This window comes from Cebus imitator, unplaced genomic scaffold, assembly GCF_001604975.1.
Source record: "Cebus imitator isolate Cc_AM_T3 unplaced genomic scaffold, Cebus_imitator-1.0 Scaffold444, whole genome shotgun sequence".
NCBI lineage: Eukaryota > Metazoa > Chordata > Mammalia > Primates > Cebidae > Cebus > Cebus imitator.
In genome coordinates this window covers 119,310-132,962 of record NW_016107759.1, presented here as the reverse complement: position 1 = coordinate 132,962, position 13,653 = coordinate 119,310, and the positions used below count along the sequence as shown (strand labels likewise).

General features: G+C 60.1%; 2 protein-coding genes across 6 annotated transcripts in view; one reads left to right on the top strand and one right to left on the bottom strand.

Moving 5' to 3' along the window:
* The window catches only part of RHBDF1 (rhomboid 5 homolog 1), a 23,083-nt gene extending 10,332 nt beyond the window's left edge, over positions 1–12,751 (top strand). For 2 of the 5 annotated variants that reach the window (XM_017510826.2, XM_017510825.2), the window contains exons 2-19: positions 4,872–5,012; positions 5,082–5,212; positions 5,461–5,568; positions 6,075–6,288; positions 7,012–7,221; positions 7,298–7,420; positions 7,494–7,651; positions 8,121–8,375; positions 8,456–8,567; positions 8,670–8,744; positions 8,846–9,007; positions 9,943–10,043; positions 10,204–10,267; positions 10,660–10,754; positions 11,302–11,377; positions 11,447–11,547; positions 11,666–11,819; positions 12,056–12,751. In XM_017510826.2, the coding sequence (XP_017366315.1) occupies positions 4,896–5,012; positions 5,082–5,212; positions 5,461–5,568; positions 6,075–6,288; positions 7,012–7,221; positions 7,298–7,420; positions 7,494–7,651; positions 8,121–8,375; positions 8,456–8,567; positions 8,670–8,744; positions 8,846–9,007; positions 9,943–10,043; positions 10,204–10,267; positions 10,660–10,754; positions 11,302–11,377; positions 11,447–11,547; positions 11,666–11,819; positions 12,056–12,475 (2,676 nt within the window). In that variant the 5' untranslated portion in view covers positions 4,872–4,895 and the 3' untranslated portion in view covers positions 12,476–12,751. The remainder of the gene's footprint in view (positions 1–4,871; positions 5,013–5,081; positions 5,213–5,460; positions 5,569–6,074; positions 6,289–7,011; positions 7,222–7,297; positions 7,421–7,493; positions 7,652–8,120; positions 8,376–8,455; positions 8,568–8,669; positions 8,745–8,845; positions 9,008–9,942; positions 10,044–10,203; positions 10,268–10,659; positions 10,755–11,301; positions 11,378–11,446; positions 11,548–11,665; positions 11,820–12,055) is intronic. The other 3 variants (XM_017510830.2, XM_017510831.2, XM_017510828.2) reach the window with 3 other exon arrangements.
* SNRNP25 (small nuclear ribonucleoprotein U11/U12 subunit 25) overlaps positions 1–13,653 on the bottom strand; it is a gene marked incomplete at its 5' end in the record, with an annotated part of 23,719 nt that overhangs the window by 5,323 nt on the left and 4,743 nt on the right. The window contains one exon of the mRNA XM_037732231.1: positions 6,651–6,660. The remainder of the gene's footprint in view (positions 1–6,650; positions 6,661–13,653) is intronic.

Below are 13,653 nucleotides of genomic sequence, written 5' to 3'. Positions count from 1 at the left end.
CAGGCCTGCCCTGCCCCATCCTGAACCTCATTTCTTCCACAGAAAGGTAGAGGCTTTACTGGGAGCGTTTGCAAAGAGCCTAGTAAATGTCATTGCCGGTATGATGCCATTCACAGACAAGGTGCAGAGACAGGCCAGGTGACTTTCCCTTCATCAGGCCGGAGGAGCTGATGCTGGGCTGCCAGGCAGCTGGTGACTTTCCCTTCTCAAGGCAGATCTAGGATTGGGTTTCAGATTAGAAGTCAAGCAGAAGACGGGTCAGAGACCAGCGTGTGGGTGGGGATTCTGGAGGAGCCACCTCCCCCGGGGCGTGGCTCGGGTGAGCTGAGGACACGTCTGGGCAGGTGTCCTGGGGTGAGGCCCCTTGCTCCAGCTGACCTCGAAGCAGGCAGTTGCCTGGGAGGAGCAGAGCCCAGGCGTGATGGTTCCGGCCCTGGGGTTGGCAGTCTCCTCTGTGGCCAATTGTCCCTGCCAGCGTGGTCCTGTGAGTGTGCAGGGCAGGCCTGAGCACAGAGGTGGTTGCTGCTTACACCTGAGGGTGCAGCTCTGCACTGGCCGAGCTTCACTGTGGTCTCTTCCCGCACTCGACGCCTTCGAAGGGTCTGTCCCCAGGTGTCCCCGGGGCTGCCCTCTTGTTGCATATGCTGTAGGGTCCTTTCACACCTCAGCTCCTGCCCCCCAGAGAGTACCCAGTGCCCACAGGCAGCACCAGACACTGTGGTGGAGTCAGCCACTGCCTGTTGTGCCAGGTCCTGCTGTGACCCCTGATTTCCATTTGGGAAAGCTGAGGCTTGCTTGGGGTGTAGGTGGTGGAGACACAGGCCTGAGCGTCAGCCTGGGCCGTCCCCAGTGGCCTCCCTGCACCGGCTCCTGCTCCCTGGCTCTCCCTGCACCCGTGCACGGGGCCAGCTTGATGGATCCAAAGACCTCTCCAGAAACCAGAGTCCACAGGACTCTCCGGCATCCCCCGCCCAGCCCCTCCACACCAGGCTCCGCAGGCAGCCGGAGTGGACTCCAACGTGCATGAGGCCAGTGGCCCCCTTCACCGTCCTCACCCTCAGCCTTCTCGAGAGCCCTGACCCGGTCCCCCAGCTGGTCCTGGGATGTGATGTGGCTTTGGGTGTCGCTGATGGGGCTGGCAGCTGTGATGCTGCTGCAGTGACTCAGATGCTGTGTGACCCCAAGCAGTCAGGCCCTCTGTGGGCCACAGTTTCCCCCTATACTGAGGGGCCAGCAGGGGGGAGACACTGTTGGGATCCCCCCCGAGGGGCTTTCTGGGAACAAGAGCCCACTGTGTGCCTGGGGAAGGCCTGGACACTGAGCCACTGTCTCTGGGAGGGCAATATGCCGCTCCCTGGCCAGACTCTTTGTCCCGCCGGGGCCGGCCCCTCCCCACGCCTACTCCGGCTCTTCCTTTGTGAATCCCACCCACTTGAGGCCCAGATGGGGATCTAGGCACACAGGGGTGGGGCAGGCCAGAACACCCAGCACTGGGAGCAGGGTGAGTCCTCTGCCCACCTGCAGGACCTCTGCCTGCACTGCTAGCACAGGAGGGGTTTTTGGGGAGGTGAGGAACCCCAGGAGAACTAGATGTACAGGCATGGCAGCTGGTGCTTCCCGCATGGGCTGAGCACCCTGCTGTTTGCTGGAGCCGACTTTGGGCCCCGGCTGAGACGTACTGGGGAGGTCAGGTTCCCCATACATGCTCGCACTGCGCAGCTCTTCTCACCTCCCAACTGTCCCTGTTTGCACCTGCTCATGCCAGGCAGCTCCTCTCCCAGACCCGGTCAAGGGGCCATCTTGAGTAATCCTTCGTTACCCTAGCTACGGACCCAATGGCCTGGGCCCTGCAGCGATCAGTGTTTACCCAGCAGTGGTTTCAGAGCAGACCAGTCCTGAGCGCTGTGGAACCAGCACGTGTGAATTAACTCCCTTGCTGTGCTGTGCCGTGTTGTGTCTTGGAATCCAGGACACGACCACCTTCGGGGAGTGGGGGAGCCTGAGGCTGCAGGTCCTCAAACACGTGGGAGGGCGTGCAGGGCGCACGTGCAGGCTCTGAGGGGAGGGAGTCAGCTGTGAGGAGCCATGGAAGTCACGGATGTGTGTGAGCTGATCAGCTGGCAAAGGTCTGTGTTGGCAGAGTTCACTCACACTCCTGAGTGAAGAACCACCTGGGTGCAGCCTAGTGCTGCTGGGCACAGGTGGAGACTCCTGGAGAGGACAGCCCCCTGGATTCAGCCTGCTGGTTCCTGGCAGTGGCCCCCGTCTCTGCTCTGGGCCCAGCCCCTCTCTGGCCCCATAATGGCCTCACTGGGAACATTTGTCCATGTTCTGGGTGAGAACATGCTGGGAGTGTACTCAGGATGCTGTCCCAGCACTGTGGGTTCTGGAAGCCCCTTCCCAAGCACCGCCTGGCTTCCCAATGTGCCTGACATGGTCTGAAATTGCAACCTTAGAGTCTGAGACTCAGAGGCAGCCCTCCTGGCTCTTCCTCACCAGCAGGGCGATCGTACTGCTATCCGTAAGCTCTGCAGAGGGAGGGCTTGGGGACGATCGGGAAATTGAGCTGCGACTCCTTGATGCTGTGGCTGGGCTGTATCCAGGACACGCAGGTCTGGGCTGGGTTTGGGCCACAATTCAGATGCAGAGTGGTCTCCTAGAGGGACCTTGACCCACCCGGTTCCCATCAGGATGCCTTCCTGTCTGACCCTGTGGCACTCGGGGGGTCTGCATGGGCCATGGGCCTAGGAGGGACTCCCAGAGATGTGGAGGCAGCTGCTGCCCTTGGCCCTTGCACCTGATTCCAGGCCGAGTGAGGGCCAGGGAGAGGAGCCTTAGGGGGCCTTGTGGAAGGAACAACCCCTGAGCATCATGTATGGGGAACTTCCCAGTGCTTTCCCCCCATCACTCACCTGGGAACTGAAGTGCGCAGTCAGCTCAGAGAAGGGGCTGGAGTGTGAGGGGTGGGGTAAGAGCCAGCAGAAAGCATCCCTGAAGGACCCTCTTCCACCTGTGTCTGTTCTGGTCCATGTAGGACCAGTAGGGGCTGTGAGCAGCATTCCCAACCTTTCCCTGGTGGTACAGAGTCAGAGGAGGCCGTGTGCACTGTCCCGGGCGCGTCCCCGGTGGTGCAGGTCGGAGGAGGCCGTGGCACTGTCCTGGACCCGTCCCTGTTTGGCAAAGATTGTTAGGAGCTGTGAGCAGCATCCTGTGCTGCCTGCACATATGACCTTGAGCAGGGCAAGCTTGTGTTCCCTATTTCTTTCCCTATTTCTACAGCATAGGTGGGGCTTTCCTCCAAGCGGTTGAGAGGGACACCCATGTGTGAAAGCCGTTTCTGGGGCCTTAGTGGGTGGGCTGCAGCTCTTTAAAGAGGTGGAGGAATTTGGGGTTTTCTGTCTAAAATTGCTTCTGGAAGCTCTGGCCAGCCCCCCACAACTGTCTGTCCAGTGGCGTGCTCAGGGGCCTTCCTCAGTTTGGATCTCTGCTGTGATGCCCGTGTGGTCCCCCTGGGTTCGGGGCAGCTGCGGCTCTGCCAGGAAGGTGTAAGGGTAAATAGAGTCACAGTCACATGGCCAGGCAGTGGTGGCCAGAACGAAGCCTGGCCTGTCTGCTGTGGGGCTTTCCCCTGGGCCCTTGCCCTGTGCCTGGGTGATAGGTTTGGGGTTGGGGCGGGATGCTCAGCGTGGATCCAACCATGCAGTGCCCGGCTGCCCCAGCACCCAGCCGCCTCACTGCCGTTTCTGGGCACGTTGCGCCACCTGGTGGCCATGCTGGTGTGTGCCCAGGTGGTTTCTGGGAAGTCATTTGTGCACAGGAGCTGGGGACCACCAGCTCCTGCCCGACCGCGCTCTTTCCCGAGTGTGGTGGCTCTATGCAGTGGACTGATCACACACCCCTTACAGGCTGTCCTGTGCATAGTGAGGCCTTTGTCTCTGGAGTAGAAGTCTTGGTGCGTAAGAGGGTGAGGGCTGGGTAAGACAGGCCTGAGATTTGCCCTGGCACAGACTAGGGTGAGCCCCATGTTCCTAAGACCTCACATTGGCTGTTCTCTGTGTGTGGAAACCCCTGCAGCCCCAGCTGTGCTCACCCCCCTCCTTCAAGCCTTTGCTTATATGTCGCCTCACAGGGAGGCCTCACTCCGTCCTGCCAAGCAACCCTAATTTGCTTTTTTGTTTTTTTGAGACAGCGTGTCCTGCTGTTGACCAGGCTGGAGTGCAGTGATATGATCTCGGCTCACCGCAACCTCCACCTCCCGGGTTCAAGCGGTTCTCATGCCTCAGCCTCTTGAGTAGCTGGGATTACAGGCATGCGCTACCATGCTTGGCTAATTTTGTATTTTTAGTAGAGACGGGGTTTCACCATGTTGGCCGGGCTGGTCTTGATTTCCTGACCTCAGATGATCTGCCCGCCTTGGCCTCCCAAAGTGCTGGGGTTACAGGTGTGAACCACGGCGCCTGGCCCCTGATTTGCTTTCTTTCCCCCATCATACTTAGCATCTTTTAACCAACCAGTACATTCGCTTATTTTAAAAGTTCATTGTATAGACTGCAGGCTCCAGAAGGGCAGGGATTTTGTCTCGCTTTTCCACCAGTGTGTCTCCAACACCTAGAGCAGTTCCTGATCATACTGGATGCTCAGATAGCTGTCCCATGGACTTACGTTGCCTGAGGACATAGGATGTACCCAGCACTGTCTGTTGGGATGAACAAGCCAGGCTCAGAGCAAGTTAGGGCTGAGCATATAGTAAGGCTCTGACAGTGGAGGACACAAGCTCCATGGGTGGGCTTGTTGCTGCTTCTCCCTCCTCCTGGGTCTGGGTGCAATGGATCTTCAGAAGTCGTTACTGAGTAACACGCCCCGCCCCGCAGGCCTGCCTCGCTCTGCTGGGAACCATGAGTGAGGCCCGCCGGGACAGCACGAGTAGCCTGCAGCGCAAGAAGCCGCCCTGGCTAAAGCTGGACATTCCTTCTGCAGCACCCCTGACAGCAGAAGAGCCCAACTTCCTGCAGGTAGGCCCTGGCCAGCAGGGGCTGTGGGTGCCCCCTGCCCACTACCCTCACTGTGACCATGTTGCCCAGCCCCTGAGGCGACAGGTTTTCCTGAGGAGTGTGAGTATGCCAGCTGAGACAGCCCACATCTCTTCGCCCCACTACGAGCTCCGGCGGCCGGTGCTGCAGCGCCAGACGTCCATCACACAGACCATCCGCAGGTACTGACAGTGTCCAGCTGCTTCACGGGGTGGGAGCTGGGGCTGGCGGGGCAGAGGCAGGCACACTGAGGATGGGAATGAGGCAAGGGGCCCTCCTGTCTCAGCTTCCCCTCCTTCTCGGTCCCCACATCCCCTTGCCCTCCTGTTGTGGAGACTGACTGCTCTCACCCCCTCCCCTGCTCCCCTCCCTTCTCTTTGGCACTCACTCTCTCCTCCTGTCTCCACCACCGGATGCTCTGGCCTCTTAGCAGCCGACAAGTACGCTTCGGGCGCGTCCACACTCTACCCCTCCTGGGTCCCTGGGCTGCCCGCAGGGCCCTCCCACAGCACCAGTCTCTCTCTTGGTCCCTGCTCAGGTATCTCATACAGGTCATGAGTGTGCTGTTGTGGCATGTGCTTGGCATGTGGCCCCTTGGGAGCTGCCAGCCTGGTTATTCCCTGGGGTTCCTAATGGCAGGTGCTGGCAGTGTTTCTGTTTGCATGTCCAAGTGCTGCGGACAGCCTGCCTGGGCCCGCAAGCACCTGCTTTCCGAGTTCTGTGGTGTCCTGGGGCCGAGCTCCCTCTCTGGACTCAGTGTCTCCCCTCAACTGCCCCTCAGGGACGGTGGGGTGAGGGCCTCTAGGAAGCACTCAACTAGGCAGGCCCTGCCAGTTGCTGTCTAGTGGGAACTTGGAGTTGGCTAACAGTTCATGGGGTGGCTGGAACCCACTCATCCTCTCATTAGACCTTGCCCACCCAGACTCTGGTCCCTGGAGTGACCGCAGGCCTGGGGCAGGGCATGCTGCCCCCAGGGAGGGCCGCCGAAGTCCCTGCCTGGGAGGGGTGCTCTGGATGCTCCTTGCTGAGTTTCTGCCATGCCAGGGGGGCTGCTGACTGGTTTGGAGTGAGCAAGGAGAGTGATAGCACCCAGAAATGGCAGCGCAAGAGCATCCGTCACTGCAGCCAGCGCTATGGGAAGCTGAAGCCCCAGGTCCTCCGGGAGCTGGACCTGCCCAGCCAGGACAATGTGTCGCTGACCAGCACCGAGACACCACCCCCACTCTACGTGGGGCCATGCCAGCTGGGAATGCAGAAGGTATGCCTGCCTGTCGCTGCCTCCTGCAGGCCCCTCCTTCTGCTCCCAGGGGCTAGGGCTGCAGACACAGCCAGCCTGAGCAGAAGCTCTTCGGGCTGAGCACGGTGGCTCACGCCTGTAATCCCAGCAATTTGGGAGGCTGAGGTGGGCAGATCACCTGAGGTCGGGAGTTTGAGACCAGCCTGACCAACATGGAGAAACCCCATGTCTACTAAAAATACAAAATTAGCCGTGCGTGGTGGTGCATGCCTGTAATCCCAGCTACTTGGGAGGCTGAGGTCGGAGAATCGCTTGAACCCGGGAGGCGGAGGTTGCGGTGAGCCGAGATCGCGCCGTTGCACTCCCACCTGGGCAATAACAACAAAACTCTGCCTCAAAAATCAAACAAAAAGAAGAGGCTCTTTGGGAGCTTACAGTCTGGAAGGGCAGTTAAGACAGCCTGCCCATGAAGGCACCTGAAACAGTACCTGGGAAGGGGTACCTTGGGATGGGGACATGGTCTTGGGATTGCACCAGGGGCCATTGTCTGGATGGGAGAGCATTCCAGGTAGGACCTCTAGGCGCTGTGGGGTGGGAGTGGTGCCCCTACAGTTGGCCAGGAGCCCATGAGGTGTCAGGAGTAGCAGTCACGCTCTCTACTGCAAGGCCTCTGTGCACCTGGGTGAGCTAGGAGCCTGCATGGTGCTGACCCAGTCCTGACTCCATCATCTCCCCCTCCTCCAGATCATAGATCCCCTGGCGCGTGGCCGGGCCTTCCGGGTGGCAGATGACACTGCGGAAGGCCTGAGTGCCCCGCACACTCCTGTCACGCCAGGTGCTGCCTCCCTCTGCTCCTTCTCCAGCTCCCGCTCAGGGTTCCACCGGCTCCCGCGGCGGCGCAAGCGAGAGTCGGTGGCTAAGATGAGCTTCCGGGCAGCTGCGGCGCTGATGAAAGTGGGTGCAGGGGCCAAGGGTGGGGGTGGGGGGCCGAGCCCGCAGCCGGGTCTCACGCTCGCTGCCCTGTGCCCAGGGCCGCTCTGTGAGGGATGGCACCTTGCGTCGGGCACAGCGTCGAAGCTTCACTCCCGCCAGCTTTCTGGAGGAGGACACGACCGATTTCCCTGATGAGCTGGACACGTCCTTCTTTGCCCGGGTAAGGAGTGCCCAGGGCATCACCCCGATTCCCTTCATCCCGGCGTCCACCCTGACCTCATGTGTTTGCTCAGGAAGGTATCCTCCATGAAGAGCTGTCCACCTACCCCGATGAAGTTTTCGAGTCCCCATCGGAGGCGGCACTCAAGGACTGGGAGAAGGTGCCGGAGCAGGCGGACCTCACCGGTGGGGCCCTGGACCGCAGTGAGCTTGAGCGCAGCCACCTGATGCTGTGAGTGAGGCAGGCAGGGAAGGGGGCCAGAGGGAGACCCCGGGCCGTCAGGAGCAGCTAGGCGTCTTGGCGTTCACCTCTGGGGGTGATGGAAGGGGTAGCCTCAGGGACTGGGAACCCACTGGCCACCAGGGGTGGAAGACCCAGGGCTGGGCATGGCCTCAGGGTCATGGCTTGTCTGTGGGATGGGACAGCAATCTTAGAGCCCAGGGGCAGGACAGAATCCAACGGGGAGGTGGAGGTGACAGAGGCGATACTTGCTGAGTGGCAGAACTCTGTGGGTCCCAGTTCCCACTCCCTGCCATCCCCGGAGGCGCCCAGTATTGCTCTTTTACTGGCAGAGGAGGAGGCAAATTCCGGGGGACTTGCCCAGCGTCTCGCCAGGATAGAGTCAGGGTGCCCTGGTGCCCCGGGGAGGGACGGCAGCATGTGGGGGCTGGGGCGGGAGGTGAACACCGGCTGCCCCCAGGCCCCTGGAGCGAGGTTGGCGGAAGCAGAAGGAGGGCGCCGCAGCCCCGCAGCCCAAGGTGCGGCTCCGACAGGAGGTGGTGAGCAGCGCGGGGCCGCGGCGGGGCCAGCGCATCGCGGTGCCGGTGCGCAAGCTCTTCGCCCGGGAGAAGCGGCCGTATGGGCTGGGCATGGTGGGACGGCTCACCAACCGCACCTACCGCAAGCGCATCGACAGCTTCGTGAAGCGCCAGATTGAGGACATGGACGACCACAGGTGGGCGAGGCAGGCAAGGCCCGGGGTGGGATGGAGGCCCCAGGGCGGGGATGAGGCCCCGCTGACGCCCCGCCCCGCAGGCCCTTCTTCACCTACTGGCTCACCTTCGTGCACTCGCTCATCACCATTCTGGCCGTGTGCATCTACGGCATCGCCCCCGTGGGCTTCTCGCAGCATGAAACGGTGGACTCGGTGAGCCCCTGTGCCTTCGCCGGGCCCGGACGAGTGGGGTCTGGGCTCTGGGTTGAGAGGGCCCACGGCGGGCCGGTCTGATGCCGCTCCCCAACCTCCTAGGTGCTGCGGAACCGCGGGGTCTACGAGAACGTCAAGTACGTGCAGCAGGAGAACTTCTGGATCGGCCCGAGCTCGGTGAGGGCGGGGCTGGGGCGGGGCCGGCGGGGGCGGGACCTGGAGGTGCCAGCGGCGAGCGGGAGGCAGGGACCGCAGCTGTCGGTCTCGCTCGCCCGCAGGAGGCCCTCATCCACCTGGGCGCCAAGTTTTCGCCCTGCATGCGCCAGGACCCGCAGGTGCACAGCTTCATTCGGGCAGCGCGCGAGCGCGAGAAGCACTCGGCCTGCTGCGTGCGCAATGACAGGTCGGGCTGCGTGCAGACCTCGGAGGAGGAGTGCTCGGTGCGTTTCCCCAGCAGGACTCCCCCCCATCTGCCTGCCCCAAGTTCGCTTTGGACTTCAGATAGACTCAGTAGAGCGATCCTTCGCCCTCGTTCCTGGCACATCCCGCCTCCCTATGTGCAATGCCGTTCCTGCCACATCCATTCCTCCTTGTCCCCACCCCACCCTCCCCCATCTCCAGCTCCTCGCCCCGTAGACCGCCATCTGATTTGGTCGTTTGACTTGGGTGTACTCTACCAGCATGTGTCTTAAAGGTTACCTAAGTGGTATTGCTCTCTTTTCCACTGAGCAGTTTTAAAAAGGCGATTCACCCAAACTTTCATCACATCATCTTATATGGAGGTGCCATAGTCCATGCCGGTTCCCTGATTTAGGACACAGAGGTTGACGCTGATTTTCAGCTAACAGGGATTATGCTGTTGAACGCCTGGCTCTTTTCTGTTGTTATTTTTTGAGACACAGCTTCGCTCTTGTCGCCCAGGCAGGAGTGCAGCGGTGCAATCTTGGCTCCCTGCGCCATCTGCCTCCCTGCGCCATTTGCCTCCCGGGTTCAATCAATTCTCCTGCCTCAGCCTCCCGAGTAGCTGGGATTACAGGTGCGCACCAACACGCCTGGCCAATTTATGTGTTTTTAGTAGAAACGGGCTTTCTCCATATTTGTCAGGCTGGTCTCGACCTCCTGACCTCAGGTGATCTGCCCGCCTTGGCCTCCCAAAGTGCTGGGATTACAGGCGTGAACCACCGAGCCTGGCCACGGTTGAACTCTGTGTAAGTCTCTTCCAACATGCCTGTGCATTTCAAGAGTATCAATTCATAGGGGGCGACTCGTAGAACTGAGGGATGAGCTCAGTGGTTTTGCCTTTGACTCCTGACTCACTGAGCGCCCCTCGTTGCCCTGACCCAGCTGGGCCTGACCCTGTGTCCCCCTCCCACAGTCCACACTGGCAGTTTGGGTGAAGTGGCCCATCCATCCCAGTGCCCCAGAGCTTGCCGGCCACAAGAGACAGTTTGGTTCTGTCTGCCACCAGGATCCCAGGTTAGTCCTGCCGCAGTGCTCTACCCGCCTTCTTTCACACCTTCCAGGGGGCTGTGGTGCAGAGGGTGTAGGGGCTCCCCTAGTTGTTGGCAACTTGGCTGGAAGGGTGCCAACGCTAGGGGCTCCCAGCAGGGTCTGACCACCTACTTGGCTCATGCAGGGTGTGTGATGAGCCCTCCTCTGAAGACCCCCATGAGTGGCCAGAAGACATCACCAGGTGGCCGGTGAGCTACAGTGGGGGGTTGTTAGGGAGTCATCCTTGTCATGCAGGGAGAGCACCTACCACACCCACCCATTGGTGATGCCAGAGATTCCCATCATGGGACCACCTCACGTTTTCAGATGCTGTGCACCTGGCCTTTGCACAGCCTGTCCATCAACCAACACCTGCTCCTCTGAGCACGTAGATCAAGAGAACTAGATGGAGACTTGAAAGGTCAAGTGACATTATTCCAGTTTGATAGAGACTCAGAGGGTGGTGGCCTGCTGGAAGTCAAGGAAACCACACTGTTTTCTACCTTATGAGCCCGCCCACCTTTGCCTCTACCCCCAAACACGGTGTGGGGCCAAAAATTGGGCGAGGCCCTGACCCAGCTCATCCCCATTTGTGACCCAGATCTGCACCAAAAACAGTGCCGGGAACCACACCAACCATCCGCATATGGACTGTGTCATCACAGGGCGGCCCTGCTGCATCGGCACCAAGGGCAGGTAGGCGTGCGTACGTGCACGGGAGTGCAGCTGGTCACTGGGCTCAGAGCATTGTCCTAGGGCTGTGCCTTCTCCCTAACCAAATTCTGAAATAGCTGGGTGCAGTGGCTCACGCTTGTAATCCCAGCACTTTGGGAGGCCAAGGTGGGTGCATCATGAGGTTAGGAGTTCAAGACCAGCCTGACCAGTGTGATGAAACTGTCTCTACTAAAAATACAAACATCAGCTGGGAGTGGTGGTGCATGCCTGTAGTCATGGCTACTCAAGAGGCTGAGGCAGGAGAATCGCTTGAACCTGGGAGGTATGGAGGTTGCAGTGAGCCGAGACCGTGCCACTGCACTCCAGCCTGGGTGACAGAGCGAGACTCCCTCTCAAAAAAAAAAAAAAATTCCTGAAATAACCCAGTATGCTAAGGGGTGTGGGGTCAGAAGGGGTCTGGACTTCTTCAGGGCTAACAAACGTGTGTAGGTGCGGCTGAAACTTGCCCTGGATGCCAGCAGTGCCCTCTACAAGGCAGCAGCCTCCCAACCCTGGCCCGCCCTTCTAGGTGTGAGATCACCTCCCGGGAGTACTGTGACTTCATGAGGGGCTACTTCCATGAGGAGGCCACGCTCTGCTCTCAGGTAGGCTCCGGGGTGTCTGTCTTTCCCCTCCCCCAGCTGCTGTGAGTGCTGACATGCTGCTCTGCACAGGTGCACTGCATGGATGATGTGTGTGGGCTCCTGCCTTTCCTCAACCCTGAGGTGCCTGACCAGTTCTACCGCCTGTGGCTGTCCCTCTTCCTGCACGCCGGGCAAGTGACACTGGGCTGCGTGGGTGGTCTCAGGGTCCCCAGGATTGGCTGGCTGGGGGTGGCAGAGAGGTTACTTTCCTGCTGAATGTCTCCCCACCACCCCTGCCACTGACCACAGGATCCTGCACTGCCTGGTGTCCATCTGCTTCCAGATGACCGTCCTGCGGGACCTGGAGAAGCTGGCAGGCTGGCACCGCATAGCCATCATCTACCTGCTGAGTGGTGTCACTGGCAACCTGGCCAGTGCCATCTTCCTGCCGTACCGAGCAGAGGTAAGGCTGGCCCTCCGGGTGGGGATCCTCCTGTGTGCACCTGCAGCTTGCCATGGACATGTCCACATGGGGTGCGGAGTCTGGGTCTCTGCAGTGCCCGGCAGGGAGCATCTCCATTTGGATCCTCAGTCCCAATATGCTCTAGGCCATGGGAAGTGGGGGCAGAAAGATGAGAACTTGAGTCCTGGGGACCTGCCCAGCCCCACAGCCTTACAGCTGTCCCCACCATCCCCCAGGTGGGTCCGGCTGGCTCCCAGTTTGGCATCCTGGCCTGCCTCTTTGTGGAGCTCTTCCAGAGCTGGCAGATCCTGGCGCGGCCCTGGCGTGCCTTCTTCAAGCTGCTGGCTGTGGTGCTCTTCCTCTTCACCTTCGGGCTGCTGCCCTGGATCGACAACTTTGCCCACATCTCGGGGTTCATCAGCGGCCTCTTCCTCTCCTTCGCCTTCTTGCCCTACATCAGCTTTGGCAAGTTCGACTTGTACCGGAAACGCTGCCAGATCATCGTCTTTCAGGTGGTCTTCCTGGGCCTCCTGGCTGGCCTGGTGGTCCTCTTCTACGTCTATCCTGTCCGCTGTGAGTGGTGTGAGTTCCTCACCTGCATCCCCTTCACCGACAAGTTCTGTGAGAAGTACGAACTGGACGCTCAGCTCCACTGAGCTGGCTGCGGGCTCCAGGGCCCACGTGCTCCTGCAGAGCAGAGCCAGACACCGCAGCCCTGAGCCTCACAGGCGTGCGGGAGTCACCTGCTCCACGAGGGAACGGGCCCGTTTCCTGAACACAGACCTCGTGTGCCTTGTTCACTCTGCTGAACCCTTCGTACTGCCGGGCACTTATTACACATCTTCCTGTGATAACCTTCTAATTTGCCTCTTGACGACCACTTCACGTGGCCAGTAAATGGACCGGGAGCGTTTTAGCTGCCATTAACCTGACCAGGGCTTCCTCTCTGTCTTTGTTTCTGGCCGGGCTGTGGAGGGAAGTCCTGCAAGCCCCCTGCTTCCCACTCCCAAGTCCCCGGGGCAGGGAACTGAGTGTGAGGTAGAGTCACAGGCTCTTTCACCTCCCAGTGAAGCCCTTCAGCCAGGCATGTGCACCTTGCTGCTTTCTCCTTAGAGCGGCTGGCAGCCGACACAGGGACAAGGACCTAGGGGTGTGCTCACACCCTCCCCACATGCTGGGAAGCACCCTGCCCCCACCCTCAGCAGCTCCAATTTCTGCCCCACTATGTCCCTGGAGCCTGCTGAAGTCACTGCTGCGGGCGAACCTAAAGGCCAAGGCTGAGGGCTCACCCATAGCCATGCTGTGCTCACTGCCGCTGTGAGCTCCAGGAGGCACACCCTAAAGCCGCCCTGCATTTCTCCTTGTTATGGAGATCATGGTTACACAGTGGTGTGGTTTGGGGAGTGATGTGGCCACAAGGCTTAGGTGCTGTGGTGACATCTTGGACTGACTCACCTATACCAAGTCTCTCCCATGCTCTCCCCTTAACTGCCCTCTGTGACGGGCCAGCCTGTCTTTCCTACCCAGGGCACTGTGTCTTTTGACCTTTTTTTTTGGAGATGGGGTCTCATTCTGTCACCAGACTGGAATGCAGTGGTATGTTCTCTGCTCACTGCAACCTCCGCCTCCCGGGTTCAAGCAATTCTCCTGCCTCAGCCTCCCGAGTAGCTGGGACTGCAGGTACATGCCACCATGCCTGGCTAATTTGTGTATTTTTTCTTTTTTTTTTTGAGACGGTGTTTCGCTCTTGTTACCCAGGCTGGAGTGCAATGGCGCGATCTCGGCTCACCGCAACCTCTGCCTCCTGGGTTCAGGCAATTCTCCTGCCTCAGCC